This window comes from Mastigoproctus giganteus, chromosome 10, assembly GCF_048544385.1.
Source record: "Mastigoproctus giganteus isolate SK-2022 chromosome 10, ASM4854438v1, whole genome shotgun sequence".
NCBI classification, from domain to species: Eukaryota; Metazoa; Arthropoda; class Arachnida; order Uropygi; family Thelyphonidae; genus Mastigoproctus; species Mastigoproctus giganteus.
This window is the reverse complement of record NC_143584.1, coordinates 219,501,615-219,527,359: the sequence shown is the minus strand read 5'-3', so window position 1 is coordinate 219,527,359 and position 25,745 is coordinate 219,501,615. Positions and strand designations below refer to the sequence as shown.

At 40.0% G+C, this 25,745-nt stretch overlaps 1 protein-coding gene across 12 annotated transcripts in view; it reads left to right on the top strand.

The window, feature by feature from the left end:
* Rab3-GEF (Rab3 GDP-GTP exchange factor) overlaps positions 1-25,745 on the top strand; it is a 973,693-nt gene that overhangs the window by 466,608 nt on the left and 481,340 nt on the right. For all 12 annotated transcript variants that reach the window (XR_016547514.1, XM_090382519.1, XM_090382521.1 and 9 more), the window contains exon 19: positions 19,700-19,906. Coding sequence is in view for 11 of the 12 variants with exons in the window: in XM_090382519.1 (XP_090238645.1) it covers positions 19,700-19,906 (207 nt within the window). In the remaining variant the exon portion in view is untranslated. The remainder of the gene's footprint in view (positions 1-19,699; positions 19,907-25,745) is intronic.

Sequence of the window (25,745 nt, the reverse complement as noted above, 5' to 3'; positions counted from 1 at the left end):
TGTGGCAGAGAAGAAAAATGCATGGGATACATACAAATTAATGGGTGACATGGAAGCCTATGATAGATATAAGTTGGTCTGTAACCAAGTCACAAAGGAGATTAGGCAGGCAAAGGCAGACTATGAAAAATCCTTGGCAAAGGATGCAAAGAAAAACAGAAAGGAGTTCTTTACATACTTGAACTCGAGAAGGAAAGGGATGAATCAGATTGGTCCACTGGATATTGATGGTTCAACAGTTGAGGATCCTGCTCAGGTGGCTAACAATCTAAACGAGTATTTTGCATCTACATTCACGCATGAGGAGTTATTCAGGAAGGAGAATGATGTAGGTAAAGTAAACATTGGCAGTGAGCTGGATGATTTTGTAATAACTGAGAGGAAAGTGGAGGAGAGATTGTTGAGGATAAACATAAAAAAGGCACCTGGGGTGGATGGGATCTATCCAGTTATATTAAAGGAGGCAGAAAAGGAAGTATGCAAACCCCTAGCCATAATTATGAGAGCTTCTTTGGACTCAGGGGAGGTACCCATAGACTGGAGATGTGCAAATGTAACCCCAATTCACAAAGGAGGATCAAAGGCTGACACAAGTAATTATAGACCTGTTAGTTTAACTTCTGTTCCAGGTAAATTAATGGAGGCACTGGTTAAAGAAGCACTGCAGGATCATCTAGACAAGAATTCAGTTATAGCTCAGACGCAGCATGGTTTTGTTAAGGGCAGGTCTTGCCTGACCAATTTGATTGGATACTATGATGTAGTCACAAAAGAACTGGATGCAGGGAATAACTTTGATATTATATATTTGGATCTTAGAAAGGCTTTTGATACTGTTGCACATGGAAGACTGCTGCACAAATTGGAGCAGTGTGGCATTGGAGGCAAATTGCTGCTATGGATAAGGGGATGGTTGAGTGGCAGAAGACAGAGAGTGGTAATCAATGGACACTGCTCAACGTGGACTAATGTTATTAGTGGAGTTCCTCAAGGTTCAGTGTTGGGTCCATTGTTGTTTTCGGTGTTTATGAATGATATTGATGATGGGATATCAAGTTTAATGTCCAAGTTTGCAGATGATACAAAGGTTGGCAGGGTCGTTAAGGACACTACTGACGCTATGCTGCTGCAACAGGATCTGGAAAGGTTGAACAGATGGGCTGAGAGGTGGCAAATGAAGTTTAACATTGACAAATGTAAAGTACTACATATGGGTAACAGTAACCCCAGAGCAATGTATCAACTCTGCGGTACTACACTGACAGTGGTGGAGAATGAAAAGGACCTGGGGGTAATTGTGCAGGCAGATATGAAGTTCTCTGAGCAGTGCAGACGAGCTGCAAGAGTAGCTCATGGTGTCTTGTCAATGATATACAGGAATTTTTCTAGCAGGGATAAGGAGGTGATTATTCCCTTGTATAAGGCAATGGTTAGGCCACATCTTGAGTACTGTATACAGGTCTGGAGGCCTCATTTCAAGAAGGATGTAGAGCTGCTGGAATGGGTACAGAGAAGGGCAACAAGATTAGTAAATGGAACAAAGGGTTGCTCTTACGAAGAAAGGCTTAAATTTTGCAAATTACAGAGTCTGGAGACTAGGCACCGGCGAGGTGATCTGATAGAGGTGTATAAGGCTTTGAATGGTTTGAGCATGCTCAATGCCAATGGGATTCTTCATCTTTCTCAGAATAATCACCTCAGAGGGCATAAATTCAAATTGAGGAAGGACGGATGTCGGATAGATGTGCGGAAATTTGCCTTTGGCCAGCGGGTGGTTGGTTGGTGGAACCGACTTCCATCACTTGTTGTTGAAGTTGATAGCCTAAACAAATTTAAAGCTCAACTGGACAGGTATTTCGAACGAACGGAGGGGTGAAATGGGAGCAGTGTGTGTTTTTTTTTGGCTGATGCTGAATAAGCTTGCTTTCTTGCATCATATGCCTCTACTAATGCTAATGCTAATGCTAATGCTAACATTCACTTTGAAAGCATCACATAACTTTTTCAAAAGATTTCTAGGCGAAGGTAAAGAAAGCCAACATGAGGACGACGAGAAACCTCGGATAACTTGCACGGAAAATTAGTTTCCTGATACGGCACTCTAGCGCTGCTCTCTCGGTAAACAGACGGCAGGTGTTATCGGTCTGGAGCAAAGTTGAGAGTGATATATTGATTTTCAGGTGGGCGTGATAAACGATGTACTGATTGGTGCGAGAACATAACACACGATAACATCAGTTTAGCATCACTTTAGTAGCACACTCAGAAGCACTAATGGTAACTTGCCCTAATTGCACTTGCCCTAATGAACGCTTTCCATAATGGTGAAAAAAGGTCAGGTTACCTCCACTTGAATCCTATGGGAGCTTGAACCCCTCCCGAAATGGAGGAGATAACCTAACCTTTTTCCTTTTTCCTTTAGAATCATGGGTGGACTAGCGCATAAATTGTTTATTAACAAAATATTAATTTTCTCTTACTGCATTTTTATTTTTAAAGACACTTGTGCAGATACCCACATATCATAACATCAATCAAAACCTCAATAGCTATTCACTGTGTGTGTGTGTGTGCGCGCGCACGTGTGTTTTAAAGGAAGCAACAGCTTATGATATTATTAATAATATATATATATATATACAGTGCTTTTTTTGGGACAGTACGCAACGGTACGGCGTACCGGCACCTTTATTAACAGTGACATTTGGATGCAATGCACTTCGAAATTTGTAATATTCCGTAAATATTTTTCTCATTAGCATTAGCATTAGCATTAGTAGAGGCATATGATGCAAGAAAGCAAGCTTATTCAGCATCAGCCAAAAAAAAACACACACCGCTCCCATTTCACCCCTCCGTTCGTTCGAAATACTTGTCCAGTTGAGCTTTAAATTTGTTTAGGCTATCAACTTCAACAACAAGTGATGGAAGTCGGTTCCACCAACCAACCACCCGCTGGCCAAAGGCAAATTTCCGCACATCTATCCGACATCCGTCCTTCCTCAATTTGAATTTATGCCCTCTGAGGTGATTATTCTGAGCAAGGTGAAGAATCCCATTGGCATTGAGCATGCTCAAACCATTCAAAGCCTTATACACCTCTATCAGATCACCTCGCCGGTGCCTAGTCTCCAGACTCTGTAATTTGCAAAACTTAAGCCTTTCTTCGTAAGAGCAACCCTTTGTTCCATTCACTAATCTTGTTGCCCTTCTCTGTACCCGTTCCACCAGCGCTACATCCTTCTTGAAATGAGGCCTCCAGACCTGTATACAGTACTCAACATGTGGCCTAACCATTGCCTTATACAAGGGAATAATCACCTCCTTATCCCTGCTAGAAAAATTCCTGTATATCATTGACAAGACACCATGAGCTACTCTTGCAGCTCGTCTGCACTGCTCAGAGAACTTCATATCTGCCTGCACAATTACCCCCAGGTCCTTTTCATTCTCCACCACTGTCAGTAGTACCGCAGAGTTGATACGTTGCTCTGGGGTTACTGTTTCCCATATGTAGTACTTTACATTTGTCAATGTTAAACTTCATTTGCCACCTCTCAGCCCATCTGTTCAACCTTTCCAGATCCTGTTGCAGCAGCATAGCGTCAGTAGTGTCCTTAACAACCCTGCCAACCTTTGTATCATCTGCAAACTTGGACATTAAACTTGATATCCCATCATCAATATCATTCATAAACACCGAAAACAACAACGGACCCAACACTGAATCCTGAGGAACTCCACTAATAACATTAGTCCACGTTGAGCAGTGTCCATTGATTACCACTCTCTGTCTTCTGCCACTCAACCATCCCCTTATCCATAGCAGCAATTTGCCTCCAATGCCACACTGCTCAAATTTGTGCAGCAGTCTTCCATGTGCAACAGTATCAAAAGCCTTTCTAAGATCCAAATATATAATATCAAAGTTATTCCCTGCATCCAGTTCTGTTGTGACTACATCATAGTATCCAATCAAATTGGTCAGGCAAGACCTGCCCTTAACAAAACCATGCTGCTTCTGAGCTATAACTGAATTCTTGTCTAGATGATCCTGCAGTGCTTCTTTAACCAGTGCCTCCATTAATTTACCTGGAACAGAAGTTAAACTAACAGGTCTATAATTACTTGTGTCAGCCTTTGATCCTCCTTTGTGAATTGGGGTTACATTTGCACATCTCCATTCTATGGGTACCTCTCCTGAGTCCAAAGAAGCTCTCATAATTATGGCTAGGGGTTTGCTTACTTCCTTTGCTGCCTCCTTTAATATAACTGGATAGATCCCATCCACCCCAGGTGCCTTTTTTATGTTTATCCCTCAACAATCTCTCCTCCACTTTCCTCTTAGTTATTACAAAATCATCCAGCTCACTGCCAATGTTTACTTTACCTACATCATTCTCCTTCCTGAATAACTCCTCATGCGTGAATGCAGATGCAAAATACTCGTTTAGATTGTTAGCCACCTGAGCAGGATCCTCAACTGTTGAACCATCAATATCCAGTGGACCAATCTGATTCATCCCTTTCCGTCTTGAGTTTAAATATGTAAAGAACTTTTTTCTGTTTTTCTTTGCATCCTTTGCCAAGTATTTTTCGTCGTCTGCCTTTGCCTGTCTAATCTCCTTTGTGACTTGGTTACAGACCAACTTATATCTATCATAGGCTTCAATGTCACCCATTAATTTGTATGTATCCCATGCATTTTTCTTCTCTGCCACATGTCTCATTAGTTCATCTGACAACCATTTAGGCCTAAACCTTGAACAATATTTTTGGCACTAATAATATTAAGAGTAGGAGACCGGCAGAATTACTTAACAAGTACAGGTCACTGTTGAACAAAAGCCGAGAATTAAGGTTGAATTTGAAAGTGTCTGCAATTCTGCCCAGACACGATAGGAGGGAGTATATGATGAGATCCTTGTCGATCAATTCGGCCCTGGAAAGATTGTGCAAGGCTCAAGGGGTAGAATTTTTTTCAGCCTGTACTATACTTGTTAACAGGAGAGATTGCTTCTACAGGAATGGGATACACTTAAATAGAAAGGGTGCAAGAATATTTGCTGATGCTATCGAGGCAGTGTTAGGTGGGTCGGAAAACTGCTAGCTTGGGAAAACTGCTAATGACTCAAAGACCAATAGATTGACAGTAGCCACTGGCAGAGGTGAAAGAGATTCTTGCACTGCTTCTATTAGAACGAGCAGAAGCCTGAAAAACAAGATGCATGGTATTTCAGAGACTGCTGGGAGCTATTGCAGTACAAGTAAACATGGGTTGTGTTAGGGTAGCTAAGAATAGAAACAGGTGCAGGTATACTTGCGTGTACACCAATGCTAGGAGTTTAGTAAATAAATTTGGTGAATTTGAGGTATTGCTCAAAACATCAAAGGCAGATATTGTTGGGATATCAGAGACGTGGTGTCACACAGATATAAGGGATGCAGAACTGCAATTTGGGGAGTACAACGTCTACAGAAAGGATAGACAGGATAGGAAGGGGGGAGGGGTTATGCTATTAGTTAAGAAACACATAAAAACCAAGGAAGTGAAGCCAGTCGACATCGCTGGACAGTGCAGTGTTGAGTCAGTTTGGTGTGACATAAACATTGGGAGATCAAAATTGAGAGTAGGAGTGTGCTATAGGCCTAATGACTCTGATGAGTATAATAAGGAACTGTACAGGGAAATAGAGTGGGCTAGTAAATCAGAGAGTCTTATAATGGGAGATTCGAATTTCCCAGATATTGACTGGAATTTGGGGGCTGGTTACTCACACACTAGCAGGGCTTTTGTGGATTTATTGGATGATTGTTTTCTACATCAGCATGTTCGGGAGGCAAATAGAGGTAGTAATACTCTTGATTTGATTATCATCAGTGATTCTTCATGCATTAAGAATCTGCAGATAAATGAACCACTAGGTGGCAGTGATCACAGTGTGCTGAAGTGGGATTTACTCAAAGAGGTAACTACCATTAGGGGTAAAGGGAAGGGTTATTGCTTCCGTAAAGGCGACTACGATGGACTGAGACGGTATTTAAATTCTATACAGTGGGACCAACTGATGATGTTACCAACAGCAAATTCAAAATGGGAAACATTCAAAGAACTTATCTTGGAAACTACTAGGCTTTACATACCAACTAAGAAATATTGTTCAAGGTTTAGGCCAAAATGGATGTCAGATGAACTAATGAGGCATATGGCAGAGAAAAAAAATGCATGGGATACTTACAAATTAACACATGACACAGAAGCCTATGATAGATACAAGTTGATATGCAACCAAGTTACAAAGGAGGTTAGGCAGGCAAAGGCAGATTACGAGAAATCCTTGGCAAGGGATGCGAAGAAAAACAGCAAAGAGTTCTTTACTTATGTAAACTCTAGAAGGAAGGGGATGAATCAGAGTGGGCCACTTGATATTGATGGGTCAACTGTTGATGACCCTGCTCAGGTAGCTAACAAACTAAATGAATATTTTGCATCGACATTCACACATGAGGAGTTATTCAGCAAGGGGAATGCCAGAGGTGTATTCAACTCTGGCAGTAAGCTAGAGAATCTTGTAGTAACTGAGAGTAAAGTGGAGGAGAAATTGTTGAAGATAAACACAAGAAAGGCACCTGGGGTGGATGGGATCTATCCAGTTACAGTGGTTCCTTGGATTGCGAGTAACTTGGTCTGCGAGTGTTTCGCAAGACGAGCAAAAATTTTAATAAAATTTCACTTGATAAACGAGCGAGGTCTTGCAATACGAGTACAGTCACTCCTCATATAACACGTGTTTACACTACACGAATTCGATCATACACGATTTATAAATAGGGGAACGATATCTTATATAACACAAACCGAATTCGCTTATGCACGATTCGCCTTTGTGTTTACAAGAAATGGCAGTGGAACGCAGAATCACCCCAACTGAACGCAACACGATAGGAATGAAGAGAAGATTCTGAAAATGTATTTATATTTTTATATCAGTGAAGGGGAAACACATTTCACCATAATAACGTAAAAAGCAACACAATTCCAGCTATCGGTATGCAATTAGATTGAGTTTACTACCAGTTTATAACAGATTCCATTAGCAGAAACGCAACTGGAGACTGTTTTTATTGTTTTATGGTAGTAACCCCTAGAAATGTGGTTTAGGAAAATGTGAGTTGTTAATAGTGTATCTCTGCCTTTATGGTGTTGTTTATTCAGTTGCTACACTCGCGCAGCTTTGTTTATGTGTATCAAGGGTGCCTCCTCATTTTGTAATTGTGCTTTATTCCCTAAAAATTGTCTGCCGAGCGTCACGTGATCACGTGCTGCTCGGGATTGTGTTTAATCGTCTCACATGCTCGGTCTCAGTCGGCATACCTCATTCGTATATAGTCAACATTGTAGTGAACATTCGTGCTAACGTTGTGACCACGTGTATGTGCGTAAAGCATTTTTTTTTGTGTTCAAATTTGGTAACTGTTATTTATTAACTGTGCACTACGAAAATGGCCCCAATGAAGAAAAGGGTTGAAAAGGAAGGCGGTAAGAAGAAGGAGATGATTATGGTAGAAGTTAAGAAGGAAATCATCGAGAAGCACGAACAAGGTATGAAAGTGGCTGCCACCGCAAGATTTTATAAGAAGTCTACGTCAACAATTTGCACAATATTAAAGAAGAAAGAAGAACTAAGGGGACTAGATGTAGCAAAAGGAGTCACGAGAATATCAAAGCAATGGCCACGTATTCTGGAAGATGTAGAAAAGTTGCTTTTGGTGTGGATAAACGAGAAGCAACCAGCAGGTGATACTGTGACCGAGAACTTGATCTGTGAGAAGGGAAAGGCCTTGTATGCCGACCTCGTAAATAAACTGCCTGGTACGTCTACAGAAAACGAAGAAGGCTTCAAGGCGAGCAGGGGATGGTTTGATAACTTTAAGAGGAGAAGTGGCATCCATAGTGTTGTGAGGCACGGAGAGGCTGCGAGTTCGGACGCTAAGGCAGCTGAGGCATTCGTTGCCGAGTTCCAGAAGCTCATGGTTTCCGAGTGTTACCTGCCGCAGCAAGTTTTTAATTGCGATGAGACAGGGCTTTTTTGGAAAAAGATGCCAAAGAGGACCTACATTACAGCAGAAGAGAATGCCATGCTCGGTCACAAGCCCATGAAAGACCGTCTCACCCTCTTGCTGTGTGCTAATGCAAGCGGTGATTTCAAAGTCAAGCCCCTGCTCGTGTATCATTCTGAGAATCCACGAGCCTTCAAGAAATGCAAGGTGCAGAAGAGCCAGTTAACCGTTATGTGGAGGTCCAACAGCAAGGCTTGGGTCACTCGTATCTTGTTCGTTGAGTGGATCAACGAGGTCTTCGGTCCTGCAGTGAAGAAATACCTCTTAGAAAAAAAACTGCCACTCAAAGCCTTGCTGGTTATGGATAATGCTCCTGCTCATCCTCCAGACCTTGAGAACAACTTACTGGAAGAATTCGAATTCATTAAGGTCCAGTTCCTTCCTCCCAACACTACTCCATTACTCCAGCCCATGGATCAGCAGGTCATTTCGAACTTTAAAAAGCTTTACATCAAGGCACTATTTCAGCGATGCTTCGAGGTGACCGAAGGAACTAACCTAACCCTCCGAGAGTTTTGGAAAAATCATTTCCACATCGTAAACTGCCTCAAAATCATCAATAAAGCCTGGGATGGGGTCACCAAGAGAACCCTCAATTCTGCTTGGAGAAAACTGTGGTCTGATTGCGTTGAGGGGTTTGCTCATGAACAGGAGCTGCCAGTTGTCGATGAAATTGTGTCCTTGGGGACGACCATGGGACTGGAGGTGAATAAGGACGACATTCAAGAGCTGGTGGAGGAACATGGCCAGGAGTTTACCACCGACGAACTGATGGATCTGCATCGCGAGCAACAGCAAAAGGTTGTGGAGGAATCTCGTCTGAGGAGGAGGAGAAAAAAATGGAGACATCCCTTTCTTCAAATGAGATTAGGGAGGTGTGTAAAATGTGGGAAACAGTGCAAAATTTTGTAGAAAAGTACCACCCGAGTAAGGCTGTGGCAGTGCGAGCGATGAATCTGTTTAACGACAATGCAATGTCATATTTCCCTGAAATCCTCAAAAGGAGGCAAAAGCAAGTGTCATTGGATAAGTTTCTTGTTAAAGTCGCACAAAAAGAAAAAGTCAACAGATAGTAGTGATTCGGTTAGTGACAGTGAAAGTCGTCCTACCCAATAATTAATAAATTCGATTGCTTTTAAAAATATAAAAAAGGTATGTATGTATTTTGTATTAATCATTTTTACAGTATATGAATATTTTTGAGTTTTGGAACAAATCATCTGGGTTTCCATTATTTCTTATGGGGAAATTCGCTTTGATATACGAGTGCTTTGGATTACGAGCACGTTTCCGGAACGAATTATGCTCGCAAACCAAGGTACCACTGTATATTAAAGGAGGCAGCAAAGGAAGTAAGCAAACCCTTAGCCTTAATTATGAGAGCTTCCTTGGACTCAGGGGAGTTACCCATGGACTGGAGATGTGCAAATGTGACCCCAATTCACAAAGGAGGATCAAAGGCTGACACAAGTAATTATAGACCTGTGAGTTTAACTTCTGTTCCCGGAAAATTAATGGAGGCACTGGTTAAAGAAGCACTGCAGGATCATCTAGACAAGACTTCAATTATAGCTAGGACACAGCATGGTTTTGTTAAGGGGAAGTCTTGCCTGACCAATTTGATTGGATACTATGATGCAGTCACAAAAGAACTGGATGCAGGGAATAACTTTGATATTATATACTTGGATCTTAGAAAGGCTTTTGATACTGTTGCACATGGAAGACTGCTGCACAAATTGGAGCACTGTGGCATTGGAGGCAAATTGCTGCTATGGATAAAGGGGTGGTTGGGGGGGAGAAGACAGAGAGTGGTAATCAATGGACACTGCTCATCGTAGACTAATGTTATTAGTGGAGTTCCTCAGGGTTCAGTATTGGGTCCTTTATTGTTTTCTGTATTTATAAATGATATTGATGATGGTATATCAAGCTTAATGTCCAAGTTTGCAGACGATACGAAGGTTGGCAGGGTTGTCAAGGGCTCTACTGACACTATGCTGATGCAACAGGATCTGGAAAGGTTGAGCAGATGGGCTGAGAGGTGGCAAATGAAGTTTAACATTGACAAATGTAAAGTACTACATATGGGAAACAGCAACCCCAGAGCAACGTATCAACTCTGTGTTACTACACTGACAGTGGTAGCGAATGAAAGGGACCTGGGGGTGGTTGTGCAGGCAGATATGAAGTTCTCTGAGCAGTGCAGACGGGCTGCAAGAGTAGCTCATGGAGTATTGTCAGTGATATATAGGAATTTTTCTAGCAGGTATAAGGAGGTGATTATTCCTTTGTATAAGGCAATGGTCAGGCCACACCTAGAGTACTGTATACAGGCCTGGAGGCCTCATTTCAAGAAGGATGTAGAGCTGCTGGAACAAGTACAGAGAAGGGCAACAAGATTAGTGAATGGAACAAAGGGGTGCTCTTACGTAGAAAGGCTTAAGTTTTGCAAATTGCAGTGCCTGGAGACTAGGCACCAGCGAGGTGATCTGATAGAGGTGTACAAAGCCTTGAATGGTTTGAGCATGCTCAATGCTGATGGGATTCTTCCTCCTGCTCAGAATATTCACCTGAGAGGGCATAAATGCAAATTGAGGAAAGACAGATGTAGGATAGATGAGCGGAAATTTGCCTTTAGCCAGCGGGTGGTTGGTAGGTGGAACAGACTTCCATCCCTTGTCGTGGAAGTGGATAGCCTAAATAAGTTTAAGGCTCAGCTGGACAGGTATTTTGAACGAACAGAGGGGTGAAGTGGAAGTGGTTATTTTTTATTTATTTATTTTACTTTATTTTTTTTTTTGGCTGATGCTGCATAAGCTTGCTTTCTTGCATCAAATGCCTCTACTAATGCTAATGCTAAAGTCAAGTTGCAAAGAGTGGAAGTCAAAGAGCTCCAAGTGATTGGTGGAGTTGGGAGAATGGTAGAGACAACAGATGAATTTGACACAATGAGAGATTTTAAGCCAGAAGATCGAAGAGAGGAGATTCCAAATTACGAAGTCTCTGACAGGAAATATCTGAACAGACATATGCACAAGTACCACTTTTGAGGCAAAAAGAATCATACAGTGAATAATTTGGGCATCTGAGATGAGCAGTAGTTGAAACAACCAATAACTGAGATTCTGTCAGAAAAAGTACATGGGGGTTTGGCAGACTGCAAGGGGAAATGGACATTGTTGAGAATAGAATTGAGACCACGTATATTTGTGAAATGAATTAGGAAGTATTTGGGTGGTTTAGATCTTTTCGCAGATAAGCTTGCTCTATTAGTTTGACAGTACGTGCTGTATTCATTAGTAAGAAAAACGGGTTGGACATGCTGTATGAAGTAATGAAATTTTTGGATATGGCGTACACATGGTAAGAATATACTCAGATCCTTGGCATAACGTGACCTCGACAATGCCCCCCACATACACACTACCCAGACTCCCTCCAGTCACTATCTAGCAGAGTAGAGGCAGCAAGATTATACACTAGCTGATCCAGAAGCTTCCTAGAGAGTTACCAATAGGTTAGGTCCGGTGTACTAACTAGCGACCAGCCTGTGAACACCGTTTTAAAGCTGTACCCTTGAAATGTAAGGAAGTTTAGATGTTGCCATGGTATTCATCATAACCTCAAAAGACATCAGTCATACTGCATGATGGAAGAGATGGGGAAAGGGCTGACCGGAACTTAGCTCTGGAGACTAAAATTGGTTCCACCACTTCAAGCCTCTAATAAGCAAAGTGGTGGTTTTGCACTGGTTGATGAAAGATATCTGAAATATGCAAGAAGCATATGCTACTAAAATTGTACAACCTCACCTGTTTAATTTAAAAATCCTCCTCTGCTTATAAAGTAATTCTCTCTTATAAAAGGCTTAACTTAATTTATAAAAACGTAGTTAAAAAATTTATGGTGTATGTGTTTTTTGTAATGCAAACTTGAGTTAATTTTAATTATCTTTGTAAGAATGCTTAATTTTTTCCTGAAAAAATATGCTTTAATAACTTGGTATTGCTTAACATTTTTAATGCATACTAAATTGCTTTTTAAAGCAAAATCTAAAAGTGTTAATGGACAGAATTTTAAATTTTAACTTCCATAATTTTTTTTTAACCTTTTACTTCTGCTACTACTTGTCAACTAGCAAGTACTAGCACTTGATAAAACAAATGAACACAGAAAACAGACATTAAAAGAAAAGCATTTACTAATATACAACCAACAGTTTCAAGGTGTGCACAAGCTATAATTTGCACAATTGTTTGAAAATTTATATAATGATGTAATCTAGATGATTTCTTAAAAGCTAGCTTGCTATACAGAGAAATTTGCTTATATGCAAACTTATTTGTTCCCTGTTAAGCAACTGCTCTCTCTCTCACTCTATATATATATATATATATATATATATATATACTGGTCAATTGATTTAATGCTTCAATATTGGTCGATTTAATCTATTTTCTTGTGTTTATTTATTAATGTTATTTATTTATTTATAGGTATTTAAGTGTATATGGAACAGGTTAACAAGTTAGCATTTGTGGGCTAACTTTAGCCTGGGGGCCTGTAAATGTAATGGTAATAATAAATGAAGTTAAATATATATATACTAATATGTATGCAGATATGAAGTTCTCTGAGCAGTGCAGACGAGCGAGCTGCAAGAGTAGCTCATGGTGTATTGTCAATGATATATAGGAATTTTTCTAGCAGGGATAAGGAGGTGATTATTCCCTTGTATAAGGCAATGGTCAGGCCACACCTAGAGTACTGTATACAGGCCTGGAGGCCTCATTTCAGGAAGGATGTAGAGCTGCTGGAACGAGTACAGAGAAGGGCAACTAGATTGGTGAATGGGACAAAGGGGTTCTCTTACGAAGAAAGGCTTAAGTTTTGCAAATTAGTGTCTGGAAACTAGGCAACAGCGGGGTGATCTGATAGAGGTGTACAAAGCCTTGAATGGTTTGAGCATGCTCAATGCTGATGGGATTCTTCCTCTAGCTCAGAAAAATCACCTGAGAGGGCATAAATTCAAATTGAGGAAAGAGAGATGTAGGATAGATGTGCGGAAATTTGCCTTTAGCCAGCGGGTGGTTGGTGGGTGGAACAGACTTCCATCCCTTGTCGTGGAAGTTGATAGCCTAAATAAGTTTAAGGCTCAGCTGGACAGGTATTTCGAACGAACAGAGGGGTGAAGTGGAAGTGGTTATTTTTATTTATTATGTTACTTTTTTTTTTTTTTTTTTTTTGGCTGATGCTGCATAAGCTTGCTTTCTTGCATCAAATGCCTCTACTAATGCTAATGCTAATGCTAATGGTATTAAGCAATGCAAATTTCAGTAAAACATCAAATAACATTAAATAACATTCTTTCACCTGGTCATCTATCTGCTACTTCATTGGTGGCTTTGAAGGGATTGATAGCCAGACTAAAGGAATGTCTCATACCTACCCATTCAAACGGGTAGGTATGAGACCTATCTACCCGATCCGCTCAAAGCCCCCGATGAAGTAGCGGATAGATGACCAGGTGAAAGAATGTTATTTAATGTTATTTGATGTTTTACTGAAATTTGCATTGCTTAATACCATTACTATATATATATTTTTAACTTCATTTATTATTACCATTACATTTACAGGCCCCCAGGCTAAAGTTAGCCCACAAATTCTAAGTTGTTAACCTGTTCCATATACACTTAAATACCTATAAATAGTGTTGCACATGGAAGACTGCTGCACAAATTGGAGCAGTGTGGCATTGGAGGCAAATTGCTGCTATGGATAAGGGGATGGTTGAGTGGCAGAAGACAGAGAGTGGTAACCAATGGACACTGCTCAACGTGGACTAATGTTATTAGTGGAGTTCCTCAAGGTTCAGTGTTGGGTCCGTTGTTGTTTTCGGTGTTTATGAATGATATTGATGATGGGATATCAAGTTTAATGTCCAAGTTTGCAGATGATACAAAGGTTGGCAGGGTCGTTAAGGACAATACTGACGCTATGCTGCTGCAACAGGATCTGGACAGGTTGAACAGATGGGCTGAGAGGTGGCAAATGAGGTTTAACATCGACAAATGTAAAGTGCTGCATATGGGAAACAGTAACCCCAGAGCAACGTATCAACTCTGCGGTACTACACTGACAGTGGTGGAGAATGAAAAGGACCTGGGGGTAATTGTGCAGGCAGATATGAAGTTCTCTGAGCAGTGCAGACGAGCTGCAAGAGTAGCTCATGGTGTCTTGTCAATGATATACAGGAATTTTTCTAGCAGGGATAAGGAGGTGATTATTCCCTTGTATAAGGCAATGGTAAGGCCACATCTTGAGTACTGTATACAGGTCTGGAGGCCTCATTTCAAGAAGGATGTAGAGCTGCTGGAACGGGTACAGAGAAGGGCAACAAGATTAGTAAATGGAACAAAGGGTTGCTCTTACGAAGAAAGGCTTATGTTTTGCAAATTACAGAGTCTGGAGACTAGGCACCGGCGAGGTGATCTGATAGAGGTGTATAAGGCTTTGAATGGTTTGAGCATGCTCAATGCCAATGGGATTCTTCATCTTTCTCAGAATAATCACCTCAGAGGGCATAAATTCAAATTGAGGAAGGACGGATGTCGGATAGATGTGCGGAAATTTGCCTTTGGCCAGCGGGTGGTTGGTTGGTGGAACCGACTTCCATCACTGGTTGTTGAAGTTGATAGCCTAAACAAATTTAAAGCTCAACTGGACAGGTATTTCGAACGAACGGAGGGGTGAAATGGGAGTGGGTTTTTTTTTTTTTTTTTGTTTTTTTTGGCTGATGCTGAATAAGCTTGCTTTCTTGCATCATATGCCTCTGCTAATGCTAATGCTAAATAAATAAATAAATAATATTAATAAATAAACACCAGAAAATAGATTAAATCGACCAATATTGAAGCATTAAATTAATTGACCAGTATTATTTCATGCACGTATAATGTCAAATTGCCACATGAAAATAGCATTAACGTAGCACGTGATAAGAAATAATCATATACAATTTACCAGAATTTAAATCATAAGCTTTAATAAGAACACAATATATATATATATATATATATATATATATAAATAATGACTTAAAAGTTAGTATGTAATAAAATAAGAAAATAATTAAGAAAGTAAATAAGAAAATAAATAAGAAAATATTAAGCTATCATTAGAGGCAGCAAAATGCACATCCTCCATATGATGCACACATAAGCCAGTAGTATGGCAAAAAACAGTAGAGCAAAAGTTAAAATAGAAATAAATCAACAGGGAGGGGGAAGTGAAGGTAAAAAGACAGAAGCCGTAGCCAAAACTCCCCAAATAATTTAGAGCTTTAAAACCAATTAATAATAATAATAATAAATCCAATTTAAAATAATGCCAATTATATAATAATTTAGCGGTACCCCAGAAAGGTACCAGTTCCAAAAAAAGGTGAAATATCACCAAAAAGGGACTAAAAAGAACTACTAAAAGAAAACAAAATAACAAAATATAGACTGACCATTATGCCCCATATCGACAGAGGACCACGAGGCCAATAATGGTCATGGAATCGCTGCATTTCAATCACTATACAAATCGTCGCAAAGGTGAACAGATCGAAGGACCAAATCCCCCCTTCTTCCTCCGATCGATCCACAAATGCAGAGGATTTGCATAGCGGTGGTCCTTATGCAGCGAGAAATAAACTATAGAACAGATAGCACTCTAGAGCAGAGCCACACCACTGACACAATGTAAATTGACTAGTGACAACATCAAGAACGCTGATGGGACCTTCGTGCGATCACCGTCCGAACGCCTGCAACGGTGGAGTGAATTCTTTAAAGCATTGTATAATCATGACCCACCTCAGGGACCACCAGCAGCCGCACCACCGATCGATCCCCCTGAGGTCTCCATGGTCAATGTCGAGCCTACAGTAGAAGAAGTGAGAGCAGCCATACAATCCCTAAAGAATGGCAGGGCACCATGAGTGGACCAAGTCACCACAGAAGCGATCAAAGCCGGGGGAGATGTACTGTTTCGCCAACTACACTCACTCCTCAAAACCATCTGGTGCACTGAACAAATTCCGCTAACATGGAGGAAAGCCATTATCGTGCCAATCCACAAGAAAGGTGATAACCGGGATTGCAAGAACTACCGTGGCATCAGTCTCCTTTCCATCATCGGAAAGGTCCTTATGAAGATCATTCAGCCAAGGCTGCAAAACTATCGCAAGCAAACCAGTCGAGAAGAACAGGCGGGATTTAGACCCGGGCGAGGATGCTGTGATCAAATCTTCGCCATCCGTCAGCTGATGGAGGAGAGGATCCAGTGTGGACAGCGAACCATCATTGTTTTTATTGACTTTAAGTCTGCTTTCGACTGTGTCCACCGGCCCACCTTATGGAAATTGCTAGAGGTCGAACATGTACCTTGAAAAGTCATCACACGCCTCCAAACTGCATACAACGGTTTAACCAGCCAGGTGCGCATCCAGAACGATTTATCTGAGGAATTTACCATCCAAACTGGAGTCCGCCAAGGGGACGTGGCCTCCCCGTTGCTTTCCAACATCGTGGTCGACGCCATTATGAGGCAAGCATTCAGCAACACACGGGACATACAATATGGCAAGGATCACTATGTGACTGACTTTATGTTTGCCGACGATAGTGCTATCTTTGCCAGAAACGACGCTGAAGCCACGGACATCCTCTACGACATTGCCCGCATTGCCCGGCCATACGGGTTGAAGATCAATGCTGATAAGACAAAGGCCCTGACAACAGATGGGTCACAGGCCACCATCTATCTCGAAGGCGTTCAGATCGAGCAAGTGCAGGACTTTAAATACCTTGGGTCGCTGGTCCAGGAGAAGAAAGTTGCATCCACTGTGGAGATCCACATCAGAATTGGACAGGCAGCCACTGCATTCACCTCACTCAAATGGTGTCTGTGGAAGAGGACCAACATTTCCTCAAAGACTAAAATCTGACTCTTCCGGACTTTGATCGTGCCCATTCTCCTTTACGGATTGGAAACATGGATTTGTCTCAAGCTAGATTTAAACAAACTTGAGGTATTCCAAATGCGATGCCTGCGGCAGATCCTGGGCATCTCACTTCGGGACTGCATCACTAATGATACTATCTGTGCCAGATGCCAACAGCAACCAACCATTGCCGACCAAATCCAGAAGTGAAGGCTTCGATGGTTTGGCCACGTATGTAGAATAGGGCGCGAATAGAATACCATCCACACTCCTTTGGAGACAGTGACCCACCCAATGGAGCATTCAATGGACCGCGCCTAGGAAAACGTGGGCCAAGCAAGTAGAAAATGACCCGAAGAGCCGACGTTTCGACCTTAATCAGGTCAGGACTGACGCCATGGATTGTAAAGCATGGAAGAACATCACAGAGCACTGAAACCCTGCGGCACTTACAGCAGCGTACTGGTTGCGTGGCCAACTGCCTCCTCCAGCCACCAGCTAAGGACCAAAGAAGAAGCTTAGCCAGCGTATATATAAACAGAAAAAGTAGAATAGATGGCGGCACAGGTGCTGCTTTTTTGCATAACAACCCATTACTGAATATATTTAAATAATGACTTAAAAGTTAGAATGTAATAAAATAAGAAAGTAAATAAGAAAATAAATAAGAAAATATTAAATATTATATATATATATATATATATATATATATATATATATATATAAATAAGAGAGAGAGAGAGAGAGAGAGAGAGAGAGAGAGAGAGAGAGAGAGAGAGAGAGAGAGAGAGAGCACAGTGTGTATATATATATATATATACTTTTGACGGGTTATGGCGTATCACAGGCTACAATGGGTGTACACTATACCGACCTACTTATACCTCACCTTTGAGGTACATTCAACTACTACCATATATATTATTTTATATATATATATATATATATATATATATATAAATAGAGAGAGAGAGAGAGAGAGAGAGAGCACAGTGTGTATATATATATATATATATACTTTTGATGGGTTATGGCGTATCACAGGCTACAATGGGTGTACACTATACCGACCTACTTATACCTCACCTTTGAGGTACATTAAACTACTACCATATATATTATTTTATATATATATATATATATATATATATATATACACAAATACAAGTGTTTAAGAACAGATAAATCTAATAAAGTTTGCACAGATAGAGGTGAAAAGTAGACAGAAGTGCCAAGGACTAGAAGGGTAAGAATAGTAGAAAAAAGAATAATTGTAGGTTTGTAAAAGGCAGAAGAATGTTAATATCCTAAAAGTTATGATGAATTAAGACAATTATGGGCTGAATTGCAAAGCCAATTAGAGGTGAGAGAACTCTATAAAAGGTGTTAAAGCTGTCATCAGATATGGGTGGACAAATTTAGTAACAGGTCAAAAACAGGGAAAGCAGAAATGCAAAATCTGATGTCAGCTGAAGTAGGTGTTGGTACATGGTCAGGTATTTTATCAGGAGACTACACCTGATCATGTATCAGGAACTGCATTTTTATACTTGTCCATAATCGCCCAGGGGCTCACATCTGGTGAGTATGGGCTTGGCACACCCAGGGTCCTGAGCTGGATATCATCATTCTTCTTTTTCTTGGTGATTTCTTTGTACTTCTCTCTCTCTCTCTCAGGGTAACTCGGGGAATTTTTTTTTTTTGGCTGGTGCATCATAAACCTCAGGCTTGGCTTCATTGCACCATATGGCTAATAATAATAATAATAATGTTTTAAAGCTTATCTAATTTTTGTTTTTTTTAATAAATCATCTCTACTTTCCAGTGATGAGGGAATGAGCTGCTGCTTGCAGTATATCTTGTGTTATTTGATAATATTGATGTCTGAGTGGCTCCTTTGTCTTATGAAACAAATCAAAGGCACAAGGACTCATGCCAAAGCATAGGGTAGGGCAAGGACAATGATTTCCCATTTCAGTAATGCCTTCTCAGCACTGCCACATCACTGATTATTGTATACAACTAGGATGGCATTGTTCTAGCATGATGCTGATCCACAAGTAAAAAATTTGTAAATGTCATGTATATTAACAAATGCATCTCCACTTGTTACTTGAGATGCATTTGTGCCCAGCAGTATAACACAAGTATGCCATTTCCTGAAGACAGCAGCAACTTGCACAATGCTGAGGCAAGATGTCACATGCTTAATGTTACTTTAATTGTTCAAATTATTTGCTCTTTTTTAAAAATTAAAAATACCCTAAAAAATATTTCACTCTGCTGAAATAGGTACACATTGAAGTCTCTCTCACTAAAAATTTTTAGCTGTTTGTAGCACTTTTCCATAAGCATTACTATTATGATTGGCGTGTATTGTTTTATAGTAGTAAATTTTGTACTTTTATATTGGTCGATTATGTTATGTTTTATTTATTAATGCTTTAATTGTATTGTTTTATGTTTATTAATGTTTTAATTGTATTGTTTTATGTTTATTAATGCTTTACTTGTATTGTTTGATATTTATGCTTTAATTATGTTGATTCCTTAATTATTTGCCTTTTGTCTTATTGATAGTGTGTTAATAAAGCAGTTTGGAAAGGGATGTTAAAGCTTTTAGTGGCAGTAGTAGCTGGACTGGAGCATACCTACGGAAATTATGGTCTGGGGGGCATGGCAAGTGCTATGCAAGTATTGGAAATAAGCCATACTCATTACTGGGCACGAGAACTAAGTGATGATCAGAAACTAGATACTGGTGCAACTACAGCCTCACTTTCTCAGGTATTTAAAAGATGAAAACCATAATTACTGTCAAAGAATTTGTTTAATACTTATATACCTTATTTTTAATATATACCTGTATTATAATTTCGTATACAAAATGTCATAAAAAAGCTGGGGAGTGAACTAATGTTTAGGAAATCATGAAGCTTATGCTATTTGGATGGATCTCTGTTGAAGTAGTCTCCTTGACACTGTATACACTTACACTGATTACAACACTTCTGCATCTTCTGGAAACATTTTGGATATTTTTTTTTGAAATTAATAATAGTTCCTCTGATGTGTTCTAAATAATTCTAAATTTGCAAATCTGTGACCTTTGAAAAAGGCTACATGCTTGGGAAACAAAAAACTACAATGAGCTTAATTGGGTTAGTATGAGTGGATGGGGAAGCCTCTTGTGAAGCACTCCATCACTGCCCAGACACGATAGGAGGGAGTATATGATGAGAGCCCTGTCGATCAATTCGACACTGGAAAGATTGTGCAAGGCTCAAGGGGTAGAATTTTTTTTCAGCCTGGTCTGTACTTGTTAACAGGAGAGACTGCTTCTACAGGGATGGGATACACTTAAATAGAAAGGGTGCAAGAATGTTTGCTGATGCTATCGAGGCAGTGTTAGGTGGGTCGGGAAAACTGCTAGATTGGGGGAATACAAGGACTAATAGATTAATAGTAGCCACTGGCAGAGGTGAAAGTGATTCTTGCACTGCTTCTATTGGAATGAGCAGCAGCCTGAAAATAAGATGCAGGATATTTCAGAGACTGCTGGGAATCATTGGGGTACACATAAACACATGGGTTGTGTTAGGGTAGCTAAGAAAAAGAACAGGTGCATGTATACTTGTGTGTACAACAATGCTAGGAGTTTGGTAAATAAATTTGATGAATTTGAGGTATTGCTCAAAGCATCAAAGGCGGATATTGTTGGGATATCAGAGACGCGGTGTCACACAGATATAAGTAATGCAGAACTGGAATTTGGGGAGTACAATGTCTACAGAAAGGATAGACAGGGTAGGAAGGGAGGAGGGGTTATGCTATTAGTTAAGAAATACATAAAATCCAAGGAAGTTGGATTTTATGTAACCAAACTGACTCAACAGTGCACTGTTCATCTATATCAGCTGGATGCAGTTCTTTTGATTTTATGTTTTTCTTTATTAACAGCATAACACCTCCTCCCTTCCTATCCTGTCTATCCTTTCTGTACACATTGTACTCCCCAAATTCCAGTTCGGCATTCCTTATATCTGTGTGACACCATGTCTCTGATATTCCAACAATATCTGCCTTTGATGTCTTGACCAACACTTCAAATTCATGAAATTTATTTACTATACTTCTAGCATTGGTATACATTTTTATTCATTGGTATACATTGGTATTCATTCTCTACCAGGTCGCTACTTATTCTAATAGAATAAGTAGCGACCTGGTAGAGAATGAAAAGGACTTGGGGGTAATTGTGCAGGCAGATATGAAGTTCTCTGAGCAGTGCAGACGGGCTGCGAGAGTAGCTCTTGGTGTCTTATCAATGATATACAGGAATCTTTCTAGCAGGGATAAGGAGGTGATTATTCCCTTGTATAAGGCAATTGTCAAGCTGCACCTTGAGTACTGTATACAGGTCTGGAGGCCTCATTTCAAGAAGGATGTAGAGCTGCTGGAATGAGTACAGAGAAGGGCAACAAGGTTAGTGAACGGAACGAAGGGTTGCTCTTACGAAGAAAGGCTTAAGTTTTGCAAATTACAGTGTCTGGAGACTAGGCACTGGCGAAGTGATCTGATAGAGGTGTACAAAGCCTTGAATGGCTTGAGCACGCTCAATGCTGATGGGATACTGCCTCTTGCTCAGAATAATCACCTGAGCGGGCATAATTTCAAATTGAGGAAAGACAGATGTAGGATAGATGTGCAGAAATTTGCCTTTAGCCAGCAGGTAGTTGGTTGGTGGAACAGACTTCCATCCGTTGTTGTGGAAGTTGATAGCCTAAATAAATTTAAGGCTCAGCTGGACAGATATTTCGAACGAACGGAGGGGTGAAGAGGAAGGTTTTTTTTTTTTTTTTTTTTTTTTTGGCTGATGCTGCATAAGCTTGCTTTCTTGCGTCATATGCCTATGCTAATGCTAATCACTGTGGAGTGCTGCACAAAATATATTCTGGTGTGATGTTTGACAATGTGGGACAAATTCATAATGAATTTTATGTTCTCTGACTCACAGGATATTCATAGTGAATATCCTGTAAGTCAGAGAATACAATAACCATTGCCTTCACATTTTATTGAGATTGTCTTGCTTCTTTTTTTTAGATGATTCATAGTCGAGTCATACTTGTGGCTCACGTAGATTCGTCACTAATAATGATGGAGGAAATGAAGTGTAGGTTAGCAGCAGCACGTTGATAAAGATCATCACATGGGAGAACTTGTCACTCTGTATATTCATCAGTGAACATATGAGATACAAACTTGGCTGAAATACATTGTATTCCCAAACTTGTGTTAAAATTTATTTATATGTCCTGTAAGAAATACCATTTTAACTAGTTACTTTGCATATGTTTAAATTGGATCACTGACACTAACATGAGAAATTTAATCATTAGTTTTTGAGGTTGAAGAGTGACCAGAGTGAGGATCATCTTTGACTGGCAAGCAGCCCACTTTAACCTTTTGAAAACCACTGGAAAATCTTTTTTGCAAATTCTCTGCCCAGTAAAATCAGTCATTTAAATCATGACAAAACAAAATTCCTTCTATTCAGTGCTTGCGGATTCGTACTGAATATGTATAAACACATGGTTCTTGTGTTAGTATGCCTATACAAATCACCAAGCATGTTATAGGCTAAATGACTCTGAGTATAATGAACAGACAAATGGAGTTAGCCAGTAAATCAGGATATCTTCTTATAATGGTCAATTTTTAATTTTACAGATATTGATTGGAACTTGTGCATTAGTCACTCACACAATAGCAACACTTTTGTGGATTTATTGGATGACTGCTTTCTACACCAGCATGCCAAGGGACAACAAGAGAAAGCAGTGCTCTTGATCTCATTATCAGCAGTAACTCTTCAAGCAATATGAATCTGCAGATAAAAGAACCACTAGGTGGAGTGATCACAGTGTATTAATGTGTGATTTACTTAAAGATGTAAATTCTGTCAAGGACAAAGGGAAGTGTTTTTGCTCTCGTATAGGTGACTACAATAGATACAGGCAGTTTTTAAAATCTATTCAGTGTTACCAACTAATGATATTACCAATGGTGAATTCCAAGTAGGAAGCAGGATAGTAATCATAGAAGCTACTAAGCTTTTTATACCAACTGAGAGATACTGTTCAGAGCTTAGACCAAAATGGATGTCAGATGAATGACGAGACTTCTGGTAGAGAAGAAAAATACATGATGCGTATAAATTATCAGGTGATTAGTATTAGTAATGGCTGCATGGTGCAAAAAAGCCTATGGCTTATGCTGCACCAGCCAAAAAAAAAAAAAAAAAAAAATCCGAACAAAACAATGATAAAAACAAAAAAAAATAATAAATAATAATAATTAATTAAAAAAAAGGAAATTAAACCTATCATCCTATGTGCTTCCCTTACCCGAAAGTATTATCCAGATGACCTTTGAATTTCCCCAAACTGCCGGCCTCTACCACCCATGAAGGCAACTTATTCCAGTAATTTATAACTCACTGGCTAAAATAAAACTTCCTGCAGTCCAATCTAAACATTTCCCCCCGTAACTTGAATTTATGTCCCCTAGTTTTTGCATCATTTATAATCTTGAAAATTTCGCCCTCATTCATTTTACTGATGCCTCTCAGAGCCTTAAACACCTCAATAAAATCTCCTCTAAGGTGTCTAGTTTCCAAACTCTGCAATCCACATATTCGAAGTCTTTCTTCATAAGGACGCCCTTTTGCTGATCTCACCAGGCGAGTTACCCGTCTTTGCACCCTTTCAAGAAGCTCGGTGTCTTTCTTTAGGTGCAGTCTCCATAATTGAACACAGTATTCCAAGTGTGGTCTACCATAAGCCTTATATAATGGGATTATCACGTCCCTATCGCTACTTGCAAAAGTTCGATAGATCATCGATAGGACACCATGGGCTTCCTTGAAACCTGTTTACAATGCTCAGAGAATTTCATGTCTGACCGTATCATAACACCCAAGTCCCTTTCCTCCAGTACTGGGTTTAGTTGAACTCCACCAAGTGAATAAGTTATTTTGGGATTACTGTTTCCCACATGTAATACCTTACACTTTGTTGGATTAAAGCATAGCTGCCATTTTCTGACCATTCCTGAAGTCTATCTAGGTCTCTCTGAAGAAGCTCAGCTTGACAGTGATCATTAACTACTCTACCAATTTTAACATCATCTGCAAATTTAGACATCATGCCCTCTATCCCATCATCAATGTCGTTTATGAAAATTAAAAACAACAGTGGTCCTAATACTGATCCTTGGAGAACCCCACTTACATCAACCCAATCTGAGGAATAGCCATTTATCTCATCCCTCTGCCTCCTTCCCTGAAGCCATCCTTCTATCCATCTAAGGATTTTCCCAGTGATTCCAACCTGTTCCAGCTTATAAAGCAACCACTCATGTGGGACTGAGTCAAAAGCTTTGCTGAAATCTAAATAAACAATGTCGAAATTATTCCCTAAATCCAGCTCGTGAGTGACCCTTTCGAAATAGCAAACCAGATTTGTAAAACATGATTTTCCCTTTACAAAATCATGATGAGTATCCTTGAGAATTTCAGTTTGATCCAAATGATCCTGAATTCCACCCTTGATCATTGCCTCCATGATTTTCCCTACTCCTGAAGTCAGACTGACAGGTCGATAATTTCTAACTTCACTTTTAGAGCCACCCTTATGTATGGGAGATACATTTGCACTTTTCCAATCCAAGGGAATCTCCCCAGAGTCTAGTGATGCTCGCATAATTAGCCTCAATGGTTCAATGCACTCGTTTGCCGCCTCCCTTAAGATTATAGGGTATATTCCATCAACTCCAGGAGCCTTACTGGTCTGTAGGCTCGAAAGTTTTTTCATTAAATAATCTTGCGAAATTTAAATATCATTAATTACATATTTTTTTTAACTTCGCTCCCACAATTTCCCATTGCTACAAAAGGTTTTTCATTTTTAAATATCGATGCAAAATAACTGTTGAGTTCATCTGCAATGGCAGCTGGTGTATTTAATACTATCCTCTTTCCCTTACGTAAAGGTCCGATCTGATTTGTCCTGCTCTTGGCATTTATATATGTGAAGAATTCCTTATCCCCCCCCCCTCTTTGCTCTGTTTGCTAGTGATTTCTTATAAACTGCCTTTGCCTGTCGAACCTTTTCTGTGGCTCTATTACACATCATCTTGTAGCTGTTATAGGCTTCAGTACTTTTTATTGCTCTGTAACCTTTCCATGCCACCTTTTCCTGCTCAAGTAATGTGGCAACTTCACTATTCATCCAACTATTCATCCAACTTGCTGCTCTTCTTGGACTAATGTTATTAGTGGAGTCCCACAGGGTTCGGTGTTGGGTCCACTGTTGTTTTGTATATTTATCAATGATATTGATGAAGGTATATCAGGCTTAGTGTCGAAGTTTGCAGATGATACAAAGGTCGGCAGGGTTGTTAATGACAGTAATGGCAGTGTGCTACTGCAACAGGATCTGGATAATTTGGGGAGATGGGCTAAGAAGTGGCAACTGAAGTTTAACCTTGACAAATGCAAAGTACTGCATATGGGTAGAAGTAACCCCAGAGAAACGTACCAACTGTGTGGTACTACACTTAA